We start from the raw sequence: 22,340 nt of genomic DNA, 5'->3' as shown, positions 1-22,340 counted from the left end.
ATGTGGATAATGAGTTACTTGTTCCTCTTTCTTCTTGAAACCTACAGACTTCTGAAGTGAGATACCTATCTCCATTTTGACATGAGAAAAGGGTTAATCAATTTGTTCTTTCACACTGGGAACTCTCTTCTGAATTTATCCATTGTAAGTGAGATTAAAATTAACTCTAATCAACCAGAGAATACAATTCAAATTGTATATTATGAAAGTATAGTATTCTACCCCTGCAGCCTCCCCCATTAAAATCCCTGCCCTTTTAAGGAATGTTGGAAGAAATATCCTCCTGGGTTCAGTTCCAAGTGGGGAAAAAGACACTGGACACATGGAGACTGTTTGGAAATATGGTTTTAATGGTGGACAGGATCACATGCCTTGATGATGTTGGGTGAAGAAAAAAAGGGGAGAGATGTTGAGAGTGCCTGAGTTTTATGCCCTCTCTGGGCTTTTGAATTTGAGCTTCTATTCTGATTGGTTGTCAGACTCCCATGGGGCCATGCAGGGGCAACTCTGTAGGCTGTCTTGAGTCCTAAGCTTGGTTGAGCCTTGCTGGGTGATGTAATCTCCCCAAGTGCCATGTGATGACTTCTGTTGCTAGATGGGTAGAGGGCTAATCCAGAGGTGAAATGCTCCCGGATCGGGTCAGATCGCCTGGTCCGGTAGCGATCTTGGCCGATGGTCCGGTGATACAGTAGCGATGGTGGAGCGAAGCTCCACCCACCCGCCCAGGTGTCATTACTTCCTAGTTTTAACCAGGAAGTAGTGTGTTTTTTATCTTCTGCACATGCACAGAAGGTTTTGCGCACGTGCAGAAGGTCTGTGCGTGGCACGTGCGCTTCCGAACCGGTAAGGAAGGTAAATAGATTTCACCTCTGGGCTAATCCTACCTTTGTTGGATCTTGGGTGAGGGCATTTGCCTATGAATAGAGCTAGCTATCTCTTTATCTCTTAAGTGTGGACATCTGCCGTGGGCTATTGAGGATAGTGGGGGCTTTAAGAGTGAGTCTGTTTCCTGCCTAAAAATATGTTTCTCCATTTCTCATCCAGGAAAATATAATATTCTACCTTTTTAATATTTCCTAGAATATTTCATTTTCCTAGGAGAAGGTGGGTGTTAACTTCCTACAGGAATGAAAGGAGATGCCCCCATACAGAGAGCTTTCATGTCTAAACAGAGATTTGAAAGTTATCCCGAATTCCTTAAAGGAATTGGGAGTCTATAAAAGCAACAAGAAAAGGGCATGCAATTTGTTTAAATAGCTTTTATAAACACAACCCATTTCAAGCTATCTCTTTGTTGATGAGGTTAGGGTTTTACAGGTGTTTCTATGTAGCCAAGGGAGACAGAAAATAAGAGTAATTGGAAGCATCTCAGAACATTTAGCCTACTTCTGACTCTTAATCTCATCTCGTTTTATTGTGCTATTTCAATCGTCTTTCACGCTGCTTTATTCCAATATTTTCCTATCACTATTATATTCTACTTGCTAATTACATTCTTCTCATTCAGTGGCAGGGCATTTTGTGGCCTCTAAATATTGCTGAATTGCAATGCACAGCAGTCTAGTCACCTGGACCAGTGGTGAGGAATGCTATGGAAATTGGCAAAATCAAGGAGGAAGTGGTTCTTTCTCTTACAAAAAAAAAAAAAAAAAAAAAAAAAAAACCACCCAAAAGATAAAACTGTTGCTAAAAAGCTATGTTAAAAGCAAATAAACGAAGCGAAGCGAAGCGAAGCGAAGCGAAGCGAAGCGAAGCGAAGCAAAGCAAAGCAAAGCAAAGCAAAGCAAAGCAAAGCAAAGCAAAGCAAAGCAAAGCAAAACAAAACATCAAGCAATACAAATTGCAAATAAAATTCATAGTTAAATGCTTAACATTAACTATGAATTCATAGTTAAAAGAGAAAAGCATATGTGGAGGACAAATTGTGTGTAATTTATGTTTATCACATGGAACACTTAATTTTTTTTTAAAAAAATGGTGTGTTGAATAAGCCATACTATGGTGGCTCTCACTTAATGTTGCACATAAACCAATTAAGCCACTTTATGGCTTAGTATTATGTGTGAGCCCAGATACTGTCACTATAGTTACATGATATGCAGGGTTGTGACTTCGCTGTCTGAACTTGGAAACATGATTGCTTCAAGCTTAAATGAGAAGCTATTAACCACACTTGATAGTTGATTAGTCTTCTTAAACAATATGTCTTAGCATGTCATTCAAAACTGATCTAATAATTAGCTGATATTTAAGCATCCATTAATATAATACAATAATAATGTAATAATATAATAACAATAATATATATATATATATATATATATATATATATATATATATATATATATATATATATATGTTTTCTCAGGTTTTCGCGGGTGTTTGTATGTAGGTCTTTGGTTATTCGGGTCTTCTCCCACGTAAAATTGGAAGTGTCTTGGCGACGTTTCGACGAAGTCTCATTCGTCATCTTCAGGCTGGTGTTCTCGGCTTCGTGCTTCCAGGAGCAATGTGAGATCGCAGCTGTCTCTTCCTTTTAACTGCTAGTGGAGGTGTGAGCTGATTGGGTGGGAACTTGGCTGTGTTCTGATTGGGTGGAGGTGTGTTCTGATTGGTTAGGGGCTTGGCTGTGCTCTGATTGGCTGGGGTTGTGTTCTGTTTGGGTGGGGGCTTGGTTGTGCTCAGCTTAGTCTGAGTTGCAGGGGGATTTGAGCTGGTGAGCTGCGTTGTTGTTGTTTGGCTTCGTGTTTGTGGCCGTGCGAGCTCTTCATGGTGGGTGTCAGTCTGCTTCGTGTATGGGTTGGAGGGGTTTAAAGTGGCTAATGATGCAGCTGCGGTCTGGCTTCTGGTCCTTGGTCGTGGCTCATTATCAGTGTGGGTTTGAGTCTGCTTTCTGCGTGGATGTGTGGTGGTGACATCAGGTGTGGCACTCGTGAGTGTGGGTCTGGTGTCATTCGTCGTGTTAGGGACTCGTTTGTCAATAAGGGCGGGTTTCTAAATGGCTGGTAGGCGGGAGGTATCGTCTCGTTTGTTCATGCTGTGTGGGCGTTTTTCTATCTCAATGGCTTCTCTGATTATTCTGTTGTTAAAGTGTTCAGTTTTGGCGATAGTTCTGGTCTTTTTAAAGTCAATATCATGTCCTGTGGCTTTAAGGTGTTGGACCAGGGAAGAAGTTGGTTCCTCTTTTCTGACTGAGTTCTTGTGTTCTTCTATGCGTGCACTTATTCGTCTGTTGGTTTGTCCGATGTATGTGGTGGGGCAGGCGGTGCATGGGATTTCATATACTCCTTGATTTTCTAACTCAATTTTGTCTTTGGGGTTCCTTAGGATGGTGGATATTTTTCGGTTTGTGCAGAATGCTGTCTTGATGTTATGTTTGTGGAGGATTTTGCTTATTCTGTCTGTGGTGCCTTTTATGTATGGGAGGAGGGCCTTGCCGTTTTCTTGTTCTCTGTCTTGGATTTTAGTGGGGGTTTCTTTTTGGATTAGGTTGGTGATCTTATTTCTTTGGAATCCATTGGATGTGAGTACGTTAGTGAGGGTGTGTAGTTCGGTTTTTAGGTGTTGTTCGTCAGCTAAGCGTTTTGTTCTGGAAATGAGTGTCTTGGCTACAGAGTTGATCTGGGCAGGGTGGTGGTGTGAGAGTGCGTGCAGATAGCGGTTTGTGTGTGTTTTCTTCTGGTATATAGTGTGTCCTAGGGAGCCATTGGATTTTCTGTAGACTAAGACATCCAGGAAGGGAAGTTGGTTGTTCACTTCTGTTTCCATGGTGAACTGTATTTTGGGGTGTAGGCTGTTGAGGTGTGTGAGGAAGTTGTCCAGTTTTTCTTTCCCATGTGGCCAGATTATGAAGGTGTCGTCCACATATCTGAGCCAGAGTTTGGGTTTGTGATCGGATTTTTCTAGAGCTTGGGTTTCAAAGTATTCCATATAGAGGTTGGCAATGACAGGTGAGAGGGGTGATCCCATGGGTGCTCCTTCTGTTTGTTTGTATTTCTGTCCATTATAGATGAAGTATGTGTTGGATAGGCAGTGGTTGGTCAGATCTAAGATGTGCTTGGGGGGGTTATATTTGTTTTGGATAACTGTCAAGGCTTCTTTGATTGGTACTTGGGTGAAGAGGGATATGACATCAAAGCTCACGAGTAGGTCACTGGGCTGTAAGTTTTGTTGCTTTATGATGTCTATGAACTGGAATGAGTTTTTTACGTATGAGGTGATGGATTCTGCATAGGGCTGTAGTTGTTTGGCGAGAAATTTGGCTAGGTTTTGTAGAGGTGAGCCTATGGAGCTGACTATGGGTCTAAGTGGGGTTCCTTCTTTGTGTATCTTGGGGAGACCATAAAGCTTAGGGCATCTGGATGATTTCTCTCTGGGTATGATTCTTTGCTGAATCTCTTCGCTGATGGGGGAGGCTTTTATTTTGGATTTGGTGGTTTTTTCCAGGTAGGTGGTGGGGTCTGTGTTTAGGGGTTTGTAACCAACCTACTCCAAGACTCCATATACAAACCCCTAAACACAGACCCCACCACCTACCTGGAAAAAACCACCAAATCCAAAATAAAAGCCTCCCCCATCAGCGAAGAGATTCAGCAAAGAATCATACCCAGAGAGAAATCATCCAGATGCCCTAAGCTTTATGGTCTCCCCAAGATACACAAAGAAGGAACCCCACTTAGACCCATAGTCAGCTCCATAGGCTCACCTCTACAAAACCTAGCCAAAGGCCCTCCTCCCATACATAAAAGGCACCACAGACAGAATAAGCAAAATCCTCCACAAACATAACATCAAGACAGCATTCTGCACAAACCGAAAAATATCCACCATCCTAAGGAACCCCAAAGACAAAATTGAGTTAGAAAATCAAGGAGTATATGAAATCCCATGCACCGCCTGCCCCACCACATACATCGGACAAACCAACAGACGAATAAGTGCACGCATAGAAGAACACAAGAACTCAGTCAGAAAAGAGGAACCAACTTCTTCCCTGGTCCAACACCTTAAAGCCACAGGACATGATATTGACTTTAAAAAGACCAGAACTATCGCCAAAACTGAACACTTTAACAACAGAATAATCAGAGAAGCCATTGAGATAGAAAAACGCCCACACAGCATGAACAAACGAGACGATACCTCCCGCCTACCAGCCATTTAGAAACCCGCCCTTATTGACAAACGAGTCCCTAACACGACGAATGACACCAGACCCACACTCACGAGTGCCACACCTGATGTCACCACCACACATCCACGCAGAAAGCAGACTCAAACCCACACTGATAATGAGCCACGACCAAGGACCAGAAGCCAGACCGCAGCTGCATCATTAGCCACTTTAAACCCCTCCAACCCATACACGAAGCAGACTGACACCCACCATGAAGAGCTCGCACGGCCACAAACACGAAGCCAAACAACAACAACGCAGCTCACCAGCTCAAATCCCCCTGCAACTCAGACTAAGCTGAGCACAACCAAGCCCCCACCCAAACAGAACACAACCCCAGCCAATCAGAGCACAGCCAAGCCCCTAACCAATCAGAACACACCTCCACCCAATCAGAACACAGCCAAGTTCCCACCCAATCAGCTCACACCTCCACTAGCAGTTAAAAGGAAGAGACAGCTGCGATCTCACATTGCTCCTGGAAGCACGAAGCCGAGAACACCAGCCTGAAGATGACGAATGAGACTTCGTCGAAACGTCGCCAAGACACTTCCAATTTTACGTGGGAGAAGACCCGAATAACCAAAGACCTACATATATATATATATATATATATATATATATATATATATATATATATAATAAAAATATTATAATAATATAATAATAATAAGAGACGCAGTGACTAGGACACTGAGCTTGTTGATTGAAAGGTCGGCAGTTCAGCGGTTCGAATCCCTAGTGCCGCGTAACGGGGTGAGCTCCCGTTACTTGTCCCAGCTTCTGCCAACCTAGCAGTTCGAAAGCATGTAAAAAATGCAAGTAGAAAAATAGGAACCACCTTTGGTGGGAAGGTAACAGCATTCCATGCGCCTTTGGCGTTTAGTCATGCCGGCCACATGACCACGGAGACGTCTTCGGACAGCGCTGGCTCTTTGGCTTTGAAACGGAGATGAGCATCGCCTCCTAGAGTCGGGAATGGCTAGCACATATGTGCAGGGGAACCTTTACCTTTACCTTTAAGCATCCATTAGTTCTTCAGGATGTGGGATACAGTATCAGAAGAGACAAAAAATAACAAATGCTGTGTCTCCTCCATGGCTGTGCAGTCTTAAGCTTGTTACAATCTGTTTCATATTATAGAATATCAGAACTTAACTTCTTCTTTATGTGAAAACAGATTTCGGTTTCATATACTGCTGTTTCTTCCCCTTTATTAGACCTCTGAGATGATAAACTACACTAGAATTGATTATCACAGATGTAATATTTTATTTCTTTTACTTTTAAAATCTGATACAAATCTGCTGGCCTTTAGTACAGCTTTAATGATCTGTTTCAGTGCCTGAACCTAGAGCTCTGGATTTGTAACAAAGCTTGTTTCCTGGTTGTGTGAATGGCTGTCTATTTTTCCTGGCTGCTGGATGTTTTAATTCATCGTATATGTATTTGTTTTGATTTCCTATAAGTAGTCTTTAACTTATGACCACAATTGAGCCCAGAAGTTTGTTGCTAAGTGAGACATTTGTTAAATGAATTTTGCTCCATTTTACAACCTTTTTTTTGCCACAGTTGTTAAGTGAATCACTATAGTTGTAAATAACATGGTTGTTAAGTGAATCAGGCTTGCCCATTGACTTTGCTCATCAAAAGGTTGCAAAAGGTGATCACATGGGGGCACAGTCATAAGTATGAACCAGATGCCAAGCATTTGAATTTTGATCACATGATCCTGGGGATGCTACAAAGGTTGTAACTGTGAGAAATGGTCATAAGTCACTTTTTTCAGTGCTTTTCTAACTTTGAATGGTCACTAAATGAACTGTTGTAAGTCGAGGACTACTTGTATTTAATATTGTTAGCTGCCCCATGTTGTGTCTTTGAGATGGACAGCAATAACAATCAAATCAATCAGTGTGCAGCTGAATATTTAATTGTACTATGGGGTCATTTTTTGAGGTTGGTTGTTTTCATGCAGATGTTTACTGACATTCAATTCTTTACTGAATTAGGTAACAACAGTAGTTATAGGCAGAGGGGGCTTGCTCTCATTTTGTATACATTTTATATACATGATGTTACTAGGTAACATCAGCTGTACTAACAGGGAGTTGGTTTTGTTCTCAGTTTATACAAATATATATATAAAATGAGGCCAAACCCCATTTCCTATTAGCACTGCTGGTGCTATTTAGTTTGATAATGAAACCTCTGCTTGGAAACATCCAAGATCAGAGAGCATCAAAGACCCACCAGTTCAACTCTGACTGCAAATATTCTCTTCTAATTATGCTATAATATTGGAAACAATGATTAGTCTGGAGGGTGGAGCAGGGGTGGGTTCTAATTTTTTTTACTACCGGTTCTGTGGGCGTGGCTTATTTTGTGGGCATGGTTTGATGGTCATGTGACAATTCTTTAGAATTTAGCAGAGGTACTGATCTACCAGGCTTTTAACTGCTTGCAGAGCTGTACCGGTCTACCTATTTGTTCTTGCAGTGTTCCGGTCTACCCATTTGTTTTTGGAGGCACCGGTCTACCACCACACTGCCTTTTAACACTGATCAGCTATAGGGCGGCCCTTTGAAGCCCCGCGGCAAGAGTTTAAACAGTTTTTTTCCTTCTAGCCAATCAGCTGGGACTCGGGAGGCAGTGAATAGATTGGGGGCTGGGCCAAATAAAAGGTAAGAATAATGTGGGGGGAGGGGGGGCAGGAGGGCCCAGCTTCCGAACAAAGAGAACTGGTTCGGTGATGTCATATCATCACCGCTACCGGCTCAGCTGAACCGGGCCGAACCGGGAGGAACCCACCACTGGGGTGGAGGCTCAAAAATCATTGGGCAGCAATAGCACAGTGTGTGCTGTTTCTGAAACCAGCACATCGTTCAGAAAATCCAACCCACCTTTCCATTTATCATTCACCTTATTGACCTCAATGGTTTACAACTGTGCTGTCAAAGAGCCTGCATTTCTTATAATGACTCAGTCCAGCCATTCAGAAGTCATTGTCCTCATGTGACAAGAGAATAAGGGCACAGAAGCTTCAAACTGATTCACAGCAAAAAAAAAAAAAAAGAAAAGAAAAAAAAAGAAAAAAAAGACTATGTCCTATGCTACTGTAAACATCTCCCAGAATCTTGGCACATGATCTGTCTTTTGGATGTGTTTGGTTGATGATTTTAGCTTTGTCTGGTTGTTTAATGATCCAATTAATCCTATCCCTTTTTTCAGCACAATTTCATTCTGAGTTACATGGGTACATAAGTTATTAATTTATTTAAAGAATTTATATGTCATCGGCTCCCTTAATGGTGCTATGTGGCATGTAAGATACTATAAAAAACATAATTAATGTCCATTTAAAAATGTAATGATCAAAACATACAAATGCTCAAATGCTGGCATTTTAAAGCCTTGGGAACGTAAACAAATATTGAGATGCTTTTTATGCTTCAATTGCAATGACAGTTTAATCTGTGAAGTGAATCTTGCCAAGGAGAAAACTGAATTCATTAATATAAAATACTGTATACCCATAAGAGGACCACAAAACATACCCCACGGATGTCCCAATATCAGATATGGGAAGCATGCAATTCCGTAACTGCCTTGGACCTTAGACTTGTAGAGCTTTATATTCTTCTATGAGTACCTTGAACTGGGCTGCAAAGTCAGCCAACAACCAGGAAAATAGTTTCAGGATTAAAATAGCATGGAACCTAAGGAAGCCTTTTGAAGCACTCATGATATCATATTCTAGCTGAGCTGTAATTTCTAGAGAGTATTGGCAGGTTGCACAATGAAGAACACATTGCAATAGTCAACCATGAGATTGCCAACAGATGAGTCACTGAAAACAGGTCTTGCTTCTGCAAGTAAGTATGGACTTGCTCTGTCAATCAAGGTTGACCAAAAAAACCCTCTTTTTTCCACTAATATTATGTGACTGTCCAGCCTCAGCACTAGAAAGATACCCAGATGGTAGAGTTGCTCCACAAAGGGAATTCAATCTCATCCAGAAAGCATTCATGATCAAAATCTTAAAAGAGTTTGGAAGAGCACCTGTGTAACCATCTCTGTCAGCTCACTCAGGTATTTGCCAGGTATAGCAACAGAATTCCTGTTTTCATCTGTCCATTCAGAACAAGATGCACACTGTTTGAATAGAATAGAATAGAATAGAATAGAATAGAATAGAATAGAATAGAATAGAATAGAATAGAATAGAATAGAATAGAATAGAATAGAATTTTTATTGGCCAAGTGTGATTGGACACACAAGGAGTTTGTCTTGGTGCATACTCGCTCAGTGTACATAAAAGAAAAAATACATTTGTCAAGAATCATAAGGTACAACACTTAATGATAGTCATAGGTTACAAATAAGCAATCAGGAAACAATATCAATATAAATCATAAGGATGCCAGCAACAAGGTTACACTCATACAGTCATAGGTGGGAGGAGATGGGTGATGGGAACGATGAGAAGATTAATAGTAATGCAGACTTACTAACTAGTTTGACAGTGTTGAGAGAATTATTTGTTTAGCAGAGTGATGGCGTTCGGGAAAAAACTGTTCTTGTGTCTAGTTGTTCTGGTGTGCAGTGCTCTATAGCGTCGTTTTGAGGGTAGGAGTTGAAGCAGTTTATGTCCAGGATGTGAGGGGTCTGTAAATATTTTCACAGCCTTCTTTTTGACTCGTGCAGTAAACAGGTCCTCAATGGAAGGCAGGTTGGTAGCAATTGTTTTTTCTGCAGTTCTAATTATCCTCTGAAGTCTGTGTCTGTCTTGTTGGGTTGCAGAACCAAACCAGACAAATACACCTGTATATTCTTCAAGGCAACTAAAATGATTTTGGTGAACATTTTCATTAAGTGAAGTACATTTTATATTTTAATTTTATATAAATAAGATTTTGATCTTTCAAAATCAACAGGAAGACTGATTTAATTCTTAAAAATGCAACCCATTAGACAGATAGTTTGTAATACATTCCTAACATGAATACTCCAGACAGAGAATAAACAGAGACTGAAGTCTAGGACTTAAGTTAACAGATCTCCAAGTTTTCCTAGCCACAGAATTGTAGGGCTAAATGAATCATATGGGAAAATGATGCATGAGAAGGTAGTTATGAGGGAAGTAGGAAGTTAAGGGAGGGGGCAGTTCAAGAAATTAAATTTGTGTTTGAAGGATAAATCATTCAAATGAGACTCAGCAGGTGAAACAATATTGGTCACCTGTGTCCCCCTAATCCTAGTCAAAATTATAGCTACAATAGCATTCCCCAGCCATCTGTCATTGTGATGTTATAGTACTGCAGAGATAATAAGCCATTTGGATTCTAGTGTAGAATCCTTGGTACAATATGAATTCTATCTTACAGTTCCCATGTTACTGCAAAATTAGATATACATACATTGCTTGCATTCACATACCTTTAACTCAATTTTAAAACTACACACCACTAAACCGTAATGGGTGGGTTCACGGCTCATGTTAAATCAAAGACAAATTGCTTGTACTCCAAAATGGTGACCCACTTAAAAACATTGATCCACTCTAAGGCACTAACCCACATATTGACTGGAGTGAATGGATATGTGTAGGGAAGTAGATCAGGGGAAATTGCAGTAATCAAGTTTTGGAGATTCAGGTGTCTGCTTCTAAGAAATTGGTGGCCATGGCAATAAGAACTGTAAAAGACTCCCACTGCTTGACATAAAGTCCTTCAGCCTTCCCCCAAACTAGGGATATTACCTTTAATATCCCTAGGGTAATGTGACTGGGTGGGCATGGCCATTTTTTTTTACTTTTAAAACCATTTTTTCTACAACCTCTTCAGTGAAAACTTTTTTTTCTTTTAAATGGCTCTGATGAAAACTTTTTTTCTTTTAAATGGCTCTGATGATCCAAGCCGAGTTGCCTGATCGGCAGAGGGTTTTTTAAAAACCCTCTGACGATCAGGCAACTCAGCTGCGATCGTCAGAGCCATTTAAAAGAAAAAAAGCCTCTGATGATCGCATGGCTCAGCTGGGCATGGGGGGGGGCCAGGGATTTTTGCTACTGGTTCTCCGAACCACCCGCCTCCATCGCTACTGGATCAGGTAATCCGGTCCGAACTGGGAGCATTTCACCCCTGACTAGAATAGAATAGAATAGAATAGAATAGAATAGAATAGAATAGAATAGAATAGAATAGAATAGAATAGAATAGAATAGAATAGAATAGAATAGAATAGAATAGAACAGAACAGAGTTGGAAGGGACCTTGCCTAACCCCCTGCTTAGGCAAGAAACCCAATAGCATTTCAGACAAATGGTTACCCAATCTCTTCTTCTTCTTTTTTTTTATTGCAAAAGTTTTACAATTACATTTTCTCCCCATTTCCCCCCCCAACCCTCCCTAACCACCCTAACCCTCCCCAACCCCCCCTAACCCACCTCTCCCCCCACCCCCGGACTTCCACAGAATATAATCCAATCAAAATCCTCTTTTTATAAAACTTGAACCCCTCCATCCCCGATATAATTTTTCATCTTCACAAAAATCAAATCTTTCTATCTTTATATAACATTTTCAGTTAAAAGCTATCTGATACTTCCTAGTTTGATATTTATTCTGCACATAGTCTATCCACCTTTTCCACTCCCATTCATAAGTCTCTTGTGAGTGATCTTTTAGATATGCTGAAATCTTCGCCATCTCTGCAAAACTGGCCATCTTCAAAGTCCATTCCTCAATGGTGGGAACAGCTTCATTTTTCCAATAATGACCTGTCAGTAGTCTTGCTGCTGTAATCATATACAATATCAGCTTTACTTCACCCAATGTAAAACCCTTAACTATACCCAATAAAAACAATTGTGGAGAAAACTGATTTTTTTTCTTTAAAACATTCTGCATAACCCACCAAATTTTTATCCAAAAAGCCTTCACTTTCTTACAAGTCCACCAGATATGATAATATGTAGCATCTAAGCAATCACATCTCCAACACTTTGGTTGAACATTAGGGTACATGCATGACAATTTCTTAGGGTCTAAATGTCATCTATAAAACATTTTATAAAAATTTTCCCTCAAATTCTGCGACTGTGTAAATTTAACATTCTGAACCCAAATTTTTTCCCATGTTTCCAACATCACTGGTTCTGCAAAATTTTGTGCCCACTTAATCATGCAATCTTTAACCAGCTCAGTTTCCGAATCCCTTTCTAACAAAACATTATAAAGCCTTTTAATATGCATTGGACCTTTCTCTTTTATATGTCTAACCAATTCTTCCTCATGCAACATAATACCAATTTTTTGATCCTCTTTCCATCTCAGTTGAAGTTGGTTATACTGTAACCAAGTTAGATTAATCCCTTCGTCCAACAGTGTCTCTAATGTCTTTAGTTGCCATCTGCCCGCATCTGTAAAAAGAACTTCTTTATATAAAAACCCCCCGAGTGACATTATATTTGTATTCCACATGATATGACCAAGATCCAGCCATAGCGGTATTTTGTAATCCCATTTGAATCGGTGCTTCTTCCAAACTCTCATCAAGGAGTCTCTAAGTATATGGCTTTTAAATACTTTATCCACTTTGTTTTCATAAAATAAGTAAGCATGTCAACCAAATTCAAGATCAAAACTTTCTATATTCAATATTCCAGTCTTTTTCCTTCCAAACCAATCACTTGCTTGAGTCAGAGCTGCTGCTTCATAATATAATTGTAGGTTTGGAAGTTTAAGACCTCCCCTTTCTGGAACATCTTGCATAATTTTCAGCTTAACTCTCGGCTTTTTCTCATTCCAGACAAATTTATTCAATCCAGTTTGCCATTCTTTCAAGTGTTTATCACTTCTAAGCACCGGAATCATTTGAAACAAAAAAAGAAATCTTGGCAAAATGTTCATCTTAACTGCTGCTATTCTTCCAAGTAAAGACAGCTGCATTTTTTTCCAAGTCTCCATATCTTTCTGTATATTTCGCCACAACACCTCATAATTATTTTGAAACAATTTCATATTTGATTCTGCAACCTGAACTCCTAGATATTTTACCTTTGGTACAATCTCAAAACCTGCCCTCCTTTCAAGTTCGTGTTTTCGATCTTGTGTCATATTTTTAGCTATCATCTTAGTTTTTTTCTGGTTCAGTCTAAATCCTGATACTGTACCATAGTCTTTTATAATGTCTTTCATCTGGATTATTGATTCCATCGGCTGTGTTAGGGTAACAACCATATCATCTGCAAATGCCCTTATTCTGTAATCCTCTTGCCTTATCACTATACCTTTCAAGATATTCGAGTCCCGTATTGTATTCAACAAGACTTCTAGTGTTAAAATAAATAACAAAGGGGATAACGGACAACCTTGTCTTGTTCCTTTTTCAATATTAAAGTCTGTTGTCAAACTTCCATTAATAATAATCTGTGCCTTTTGCTCTTGATAAATTGCTGAAACCGCCTGTATAAATTGATCCCCAAAGTCCATCTTTTTAAAAGTCTTTAATAGAAAATTCCAGTCCACTCTATCAAAGGCCTTCTCCGCATCCAAGAAAACCAGCACTGCAGGGATCTGTTTATTTTTCTCAAGATATTCCAATAAATCTATAATTTGCCTTACATTGTCCTTCATGTATCTGCCCTCTATAAATCCCACTTGATCATCATGAATCACCTCTTGAATAACTGGCATCAACCTGTTGGCTAATACTTTTGCATATATTTTATAATCATTATTCAGAAGAGATATTGGTCTATAATTCTCAGAATTTTTAGGACCTGCTTGCTCTTTTAGTATCAAAGAAATGTAAGCTGTTTTCCATGACGGGGGTATTTTACCCCCTTGTTGTATATTACAAAATAAGTCTCTAAGATGCTCAACCATTTCTGCTTGCAAAATTTTATAATACACCGCAGTTAAGCCATCTGTTCCAGGAGCTTTAGCTGTTTTCAGTTGTTTAATTGCTGCAATAATCTCCTCAACTGTTATAGGATAATTCATTCTTTCCTTTTGTTGGTTGGTAATTTTTATGACTCTTTTATTTTCTAAATATTTTTCTATAAGTCCATTCTGCATATCATCTTTAGCATATAGTTTAGTGTAATAATCTACGAAGACTTCTTTAATTAATTTTTGTTGAAAAATTTCTTTCCCTCCAATATCGATGCTATCAATAGTCAGTATACTCTGCTTCTTCCTTAAAGTGTAAGCCAACCATCTGCCCGGTTTATTAGCGTTACAAAATGTATTATGCTTCGCATATTGTAAATTTGTTGCAGTTTGTTCAGCCATAAGCATTTGAAATTGATCTTTCAGAAGTTTTATAGCACCACGTATTCTTTCATCTATTGGATTTTTAATAAGTAACTGTTCTTTATTCTTTATTTCTGCTTCCATTTCAGATCTTTTCTTTTGTCGATTCAGTTTGTGTTTAGAATTCATATGAATGAGTACCCCTCTCATACACGCTTTACTCGCATCTCACACTATTTCAATTGGGGTACCCTTATTCAAATTCATTTCAAAAAATTATTTCAACTGCTTTTTAAGTTCTGTTATATTTTTTTCATATCTAAACAAATTTTCATTTAATCTCCATGATCTTCTCTCAATCTTTCCAATCTCTATTTTTATCCATACTGGGCTATGGTCAGTTAGAGTTCTTGGAAAAATCTTTGTTCTTTTTGTCTTAACAAGTAAATCATCTGATAATAAAATAAAGTCAATCCTGGAAAAAGATCTATGTCTATCAGAGAAAAAAGTAAAGTCCAATTCTTTTGGGTTATGTATCCTCCAAATATCTTTTAATTCCAGATCTTCTTTCATGTCAAAAAAAGTCTGTGGTAGTCTGATCCTTGATTTCGCCAAACTCTTTTTATCTACTTTGGAATCAATTACTCCATTCCAATCTCCCATGATTAAAATAGATCTATAATCCCATTGCAGTATTTTGTTGTGCAAAGTTTTATAGAAGTGATCCTGTTGTTGATTAGGAGCGTAAATTCCAATCACTAGAATTTGGCCATTTACTGTGTGCAGTTCAATTGCTATGAACCTGCCGTCTTCATCTGCTTCTATAATTTTAGCTGACAACCCAATCTCTTCTTAAAAACTTCCAGTGTTGGAGAATTCACAACTTCTGGAGGTAAGTTGTTCCACTGGTTAATTGTTCTAACTGTCAGGAAATTTCTTCTTAGTTCTAGGTTGCTTCTCTCCTTGATTAGTTTCCACACATTGCTTCTTGTCTGTTGTGGCCCGCCAGTGGCCTGTGCAGCTAGTAGCTGATTCCAACAGCAAGGAGGCTGGTGTGGTGCTGCGCCAGTAGCCTGTGCAGCTGGCACTCGAGTCAGACAATGAGGAGGCTGGAGAAGACGTGGTGCCAGAGGCGGGGATTCAGCTGGGGCCTTCAGAACCTCCAGAACCTCCTATAAGTGAAGAGGAAGAAGAGGAGGAGCCTCTTCTTGATGCACGGGCGTGCAGAGCTGCCAAAAGGCAGGAGTGATTCCTCAGGAGGAGGTCTCCTTGAGAGTAAGGCTTGGGGCTAATTGGCCACTCCCTTAACCTATTTAAGGAAGGATGACGACTGAGGCAATTTGCAGGGAACAACTTCGTTCACTCCCCTTTGTGTCCTGATCTTAGTTCTCTTATCAGTGTCCTGCAAATTGCTTCTAGGCTTTCTGCCAATCATAGTAAGATTACGATTATTTATTCTTTGGATTCTTGTAGGCTGTTAAGAAAGTTAATTAACAGCCTTTATTTGAAAAAGACTGATTTAATTTAGTAAACTAAGGTTTGTACGGACCTTGTGTGTGCTGCGTCCTTTGGGGTCCGTAGCTGGGGCAGAACATTGTCTTGCCCTCAGGTGCTCTGCAGAATAGCTTAACTCTTCTTTGTGGAAACCCCTGACATATCGGAACACTGCTATCATGTCACCCCTAGTCCTTCCTTTAATTAAACTAGACATACCCAATTCCAGCAACCGTTCTCCATATGTTTTAGCCTCCAGTCCCCTAATCATCTTTGTTGCTCTTCTCTGCACTCTTTCTAGAGTCTCAACATCTTTTTTACATCGTGGCGACCGAAACAAGGGAGGCTTATGCTTAATATGAAAACTATCACCCATGCCTGAGAGATATTGTTTCAGAAACTGATTAAAAAATATTGGGGAAAAAACTTTTCACAAGGAAACACAATGGAAAGTAAAGTCATTCAAAGTGTCTCCATTTTTTAAAAAAGACTAACCACCATCTTGACCAGCCTTTTGGACCATCACTACCTGGAAAAGTGACCTTCACTGCAATCACTCACAAAACTGCAGAAACCTTGATTTAATAAGACACCCTTCACAGTAGATGAAGTGAATCAAATTTATATCCAAATATATCTCCCCCAGTGCTGAACAAATTGATTCCATCCAAAACTGTATGCATGAATTAATCATGGTATTTTTACATAATCCATTTGTACCTATTTATGTTCCTTCTATATATTTATGTCATTTTATTTGTTCATCAGCCTGAAACAAGCCAGAATTGAGGCAATTTACAGAAATTTGCATTATGAGGTCAATGCAAGGATTACTTCGATTGACATAAATGATATTTATAGCAGTATAGTGAAAAGTTAACATTTTTTGAAATATCTTAGAAAAGTAAAATGAGATACAGCTCACAGAAGCAATTTCTCAATATCTGTATATTTTAATGATGTAAATTGAAATTATGACAATATCAGCAATGTAAATACAGTAACATTACTAGAAAAAGAGAAAAAAGCCCATAGTAATGGCCTCGCTATTTACACTGAATTCTCAAAAATAGAAGCATTTGTCTTTCAGTGAAAACACAAAAATAATGCAAGTATGATACATTTTAAAGGTCAGTCTATTATTTCTAGCTTTGGTAGAAAATTCTGTTCTGCCCTTTAACTAACAGATATTTTCATGCTATTCTGCTTTTGTCTGATCTGCCAAAGACTTTTTGACAAACTCCCTGCATAAATGTTCCTATTTGCTCACTTGACTTCACAAGGTGGAAATTTGGGTTGACCTTATGCTATATTTTTCAGCAGTATTTGCTGGTTAATATGAGAGTTTCAGTACAAAACGCCTGCAGGAGGACACCATGTCATGCAAGGCCACAGATGTCTCTTCGATTTTGAGAATTTGGAAAGAGTTTTGATCTTTGCAGGTGCTTAGCAATAGCAATAGCACTTGGACTTATATACAGCTTCATAGTGCTTTACAGCCCTCTCTAAGAGGTTTACAGAATCAACAATCTGAGTCCTCATTTTACCGACCTTGGGAAGTCATGATCGAACTCCTGGCAGTGGGCAGAATTAACCTGCAATACTGCATTCTAACCACAGTGCCACCATGGCTTTGATAAAAGATAGGGTGTGCTGGTGAGAGAGAAAGTTGGGAACAAACAGAGCAGGTGGAATATGAAGGCTGCGGATGGATTTCTTGCTTAAGGCAAGTAGGATTATTGAGTCTGAGCAATGATTGTTCTTGTTGGTGCCAGTATTGAACTTCTCAGAGTGCTAGAGCTGAAATGTAACTATATGATAGCTCTTCAAGGGAGACCAAGTCAGGAAACAAAGACCAAGAGAAATAATATAGCTTATTTTATTGATGTAGGCTGATAGGATTTCTCCTTCCCAGTCTCTTATAGGAGACTCACACCCTCCCTCATGGAGATTCAGTGTGAGGCACTTTTGAATTTCTTTTTCATACTTTCTTGTTTTCCCAGGCTAAGTTCAAGTTTTCCACATATTTTCTTCATGGCCATGTACATCTCCACTCTACAGCTCTGAATTCCTCACAGGAATCCAATTATTATTCTTTAAATAGTGAGATTTTTATATATAATTTAATTCACAAATTCGTTCATGCCTGCAGTTTCAAAGTTCTGGAGTAGGCAGAATTGCCTATCTTTTTTAAAAAAGTTCAGTTTCACTCTTATCATCATGGAACAGCAACATCTGGAGGTGAAGTGATGAGCATCAAAATCATTGCCAGTCTACCGGTCTACATGGAATATGTAGTACAGCGATTAAAATGGAGGATTATTTCCCTGAAAACATTGCAACAGTAGTTACAAGATACTGTATGAGGAACATTTTCCAGTAGAAGCCTGCCAATTATTGGTAGCAGTGTTTAGGTAAATCATTTCTAAAGTAGGCAAAAAGGAGGAGAAGGTTTTTAGGAAGTGGAAGCAAACCATTATTAGAGGTCCACTGTTAAAAAAAATAAGCTAAGTTTTACTGATATTATGCCATATAACAATTATAAATCATCCAGAGTCCTACATTGCTGTTGCTAAGAGACACATTTCTCAGTATCCAAGTTTCCATCTTCCCGTGATGTGTAAATATCGTTGTAGTAACTGTCCTTACTAACAGTAGAAAAACCCATAGTTTGATATCATCAAAGTGTCCATTCCAGGACAAATTTTGCAGCAGGCAGGAATCTGAGGGAAGTAGTTTTACTCAGCCCTAACTGACATGAAATGTTTCCAGGGCTTTCCTATTTCTTTCCTTCTTGCCCTTTCCTTCTCCACCTCCATTGCTCTTTATTTTCATTTTCGTCTCTTTCTCGGCATGGCTGGCTTCCTGCATCCTGGCGGTATACTTCAATTCTTAAGGTTTTTTTTTTTTTTTTACTTCCAAGAACACTTAATGCATTGAGTCTCCGGAGAAGGGCGGCATATAAATCAATTTTTTTTAAAAAAACACACACCAAGACCCTGTTCAATGGCAAAAGAAGAGCACCCAATTGTAGTCAGGTCCTGTGTTGTTTTCGTTAGGGCTGCTTTTGGCTTGCAAAGGGCTTGGGATGGCATGCGTTTTGCAGAAACAGCTTTGGAGGAAAAGAGATGCATGAAACATGCCATCAAGGGTTGCAGAGTGGTTGGAGGGTCCCATTTTCTGCTTTAAAACTTGGATCCTTACTTGGAAAGGTGGCACTTTATACTGACTGAAGCTAGAAGCTTCAAGTTGTTCCGTCTAGAGGAACATTTTTATTCCAAGTTGCCGTATTTGTGCCAGCTAAAGATTAGTGATTATTACCTTTCATGTGTTCTAATTTTAAGTAATTGCTCCAATTAGCTATTTGATTAAACAGTTAATTAAAATTATAGCACATGGTAATATCCATTCATTTGAACTGTGAAGGAAAATGAAAACATATAGGATTGATTAAATGTTTGGATTTTATTGAGAGCATGCAGGTACACATTTGATAATTAAATAAGCATGTATAATTACTTGTTTATTGAAGCCAGTCAAGAGCCTACCAAACTGTGGTGCACTTCTCTGCGAAGAAGGAAAAGTCATATGTTGTTACAGAAAAATACCTTTTTAAAAATATTGCCATTGACATTAAGATTTATTATTTAAATGTTTGAAACCCAGATGTGGATATTCTATCTCTCTTCTGCAGAGTCACTCCAGTTTTTTATACAGATTTTAATTTGATAAATTGCCTCAATTTATTTAAGATATTTCCTTAGATTCTGTTTTCAGGCATTGGGCTGGCTTGATCCCATCCGTTTCGGTCTTAATTTGAAATTGGTTTTAATTGGGTTGTTTTAAATTGTGGGCCGAAATTATTTAATTACCTTCTAAACTGTTTTTTAAATTTTGTATGCTGTTTTATCTCGGCTGTTCACCGCCCTGAGTCCTGCTGGAGAAGGGCGGTATACAAATCAAATAAATGAATGAATGAATGAATGAATGAATGAATGAATGAATGAATAAATAAATTACAGAACTAACAGGAAGTCACTTTATGGTGCACAGGGGCACATACATACTGACTTCCGCTTTGTTTTCTGCCACAATATGAAACCTTACTACCAGAGGTGGGATTCAGCCTATTCAGTCCAGTTCGGACCAGCCAACAATCAGCTGAGAGCAAACCGGTTTGCTCTGACTGTCAGCTGGGCCCGCCCACCTGCCCCTGCGTTATACCTACCTTTATTTCATTCGTTTGAAACCCAGCTGATAGGTGTGGTAGAGCGGATTGTCATACCTCAGCTGTTTTAGTGCTTTTAACACTGCTTTTAATGGTGTTTTGTAATAGAGTGTGGATGCATGCACAGTGCGCGATCAGCGCACACGTGAGCAAAGCAGGTATGTGCATGTGAAGCGCGCACTCAGTGAACTGGTTGTTACACTGGTTGAATCCCATCACTGCTTAGTACACTATTCTTAAAGACAGACTGGCCTTGGGGATGTAAGCTTGCTGGTGACTAAAAGCACCACCAGAGGTGCAATTCTTCGATGTATGCTTTGAATCTATGTTAGCATTTTGTCCACTAATTTCAGTTTATTTTCTATCAGTAATACGTAGGAATAGCTTTGGGATGGACATCTGCTGCCGAAAAGGATCAAGAAGCCCATTACAAGAACTCTACAACCCAACCCAGGTGAGTTCCCTCCAGTCATTCTGGAGACACTGTTCTTATACAAAGAATCTTCTATTGTACTATACTTCTACTACTACTGAGCCATGGTGGCGCAGTGGTTAGAGTGCAGTACTGCAGGCTACTTCTGCTGACTGTCGGCTGCCTGTAATTTGGCAGTTCAAATCTCACCAGGCTCAAGGTTGACTCAGCCTTCCATCCTTCTGAGGTGTGTAAAATGAGGACCCAAATTGTTGGGGGCAATATGCTGACTTTGTAAACCGCTTAGAGAGGGTTGTAAAGTGCTGTAAAGCGGCATATAAGTCTAACTGCTATTGCCATATAGTAAAGTGCATTAAGATGCCAAAACCTTTGTTTATCTGAGAGTGTATATGAGTCCTTGTAGTGACAACACTTGCAGACTTACAGTACCTTTGTTTTCTTAATTGCTGATGTGAAAATGAAGATATAGAGGGAGAGAGTAAAAAAGCTCATCATAGTGCTAACTGAAATCTGTTCCAGAGGGGGAAAATGAAACCTCTTGTATGTAAAGGAACAATGTTTGTACATGTCAACTTGTGAAGCTTTCTGACCTGCTCCCAAGTTGCCATAGGCAGGGGGATGGGAATTGCATCTCACAGCTGTGCCAAGGAATTCATACCTCAGTCAAAACAAGACACAGCCTAGCTGGCTGAAGTCAAGGCCATCTCCATGGAGACCCGCAACGGCTGGAGGGAGTGACTTATACAACCCGCGAAATTGCTTTGTTGGGAATGTGACTGGTGACACACTCGGTGGGGGGGGGGGGGAATAGGGTCAATGGGTGAAGCCAGAGCTGGCTTCATTGGGTGAAGCCAGAGCTGGCTTCACCTAGGTAGTGCTGACATGGCGCTTCTAATAAACAACTGGATTTTTCTTGCTAAATGGCTTGAGACTCTTAATTTTATTAGGGCATTGGTCGGAACCCTGACAGTGCACTTTAACGGCTAACACATTATGTTTCATTTTAAAGCTTTTGTGGATCACAATTCACTTCATTAGATGTTAGGATTAGCATCTTGAGAAAGGCGTATTGTAAACATAGTGTATATTGTATTTCCCACTTTTATTTGTGGGATAGAGAAGGAGGGAATTGTAAAAAGAAAGAGTAGTGAAATTTATTGTAACTGTATAAACAAAAGAGGTAGATTTGGCAGATATTCTATACCAATCAGCTGGTTAAAACATGTACTGTATTGTAATTAAACAATTTCTGTATGTTCTTGGGACACTGCAATCATCATAAATATGAACCAGTTGTCCATGGGGACCATGGGGATGCTGCAACAGTCATAAGTGTGAAAAAGGGTCACTAAATGAACTGTTGTAAATCAAAGACTACCTGTATTTGCCACTCCCACATCCTTTCTGAGGACTCTGATGCCTCTTATCTCACCATTGCTTAGTCTGTGATTCTTCTTCTTCTTCCTCATTCTCACAGACTGTTACAGTATGGTTTAATATTAGCAATGGATAGTAGGCACTGTAACCATATTTATTTGCATCAAGACTTGCTGATTGTACAGTATATTTATTAACAATGAATGACATTTTGTGAAAATTGGTCAGATATTAAGGGAAGTGTCTCATAATAAATCTTGCTAGATTTAATAAGTCACTGAATGATTGAAATCTTAACTTGGCTATAAATTGGGCTCTCTTTCATTTTTAACAAAGTGCTAGAAGTTGAGAGATGCATAATTGTCATAATGTGG

General features: G+C 39.3%; 1 protein-coding gene across 2 annotated transcripts in view; it reads left to right on the top strand.

Annotated features, from left to right (window-relative positions):
* Nucleotides 1-22,340, top strand: part of CHST11 (carbohydrate sulfotransferase 11) — a 223,666-nt gene that overhangs the window by 86,956 nt on the left and 114,370 nt on the right. For both annotated transcript variants that reach the window (XM_070947342.1, XM_070947341.1), the window contains exon 2: nucleotides 20,525-20,610. In XM_070947342.1, coding sequence (XP_070803443.1) covers nucleotides 20,525-20,610 — 86 coding nt within the window. The remainder of the gene's footprint in view (nucleotides 1-20,524; nucleotides 20,611-22,340) is intronic.

This window comes from Pituophis catenifer, unplaced genomic scaffold, assembly GCF_029215685.1.
Source record: "Pituophis catenifer annectens isolate HBS135680 unplaced genomic scaffold, rPitCat1.0.hap2 SCAF_7, whole genome shotgun sequence".
In the NCBI taxonomy this organism is placed as follows: Eukaryota; Metazoa; Chordata; class Lepidosauria; order Squamata; family Colubridae; genus Pituophis; species Pituophis catenifer.
The sequence above is the reverse complement of the archived record's forward strand: the minus strand, read 5'-3'. Positions and strand labels throughout refer to the sequence as shown.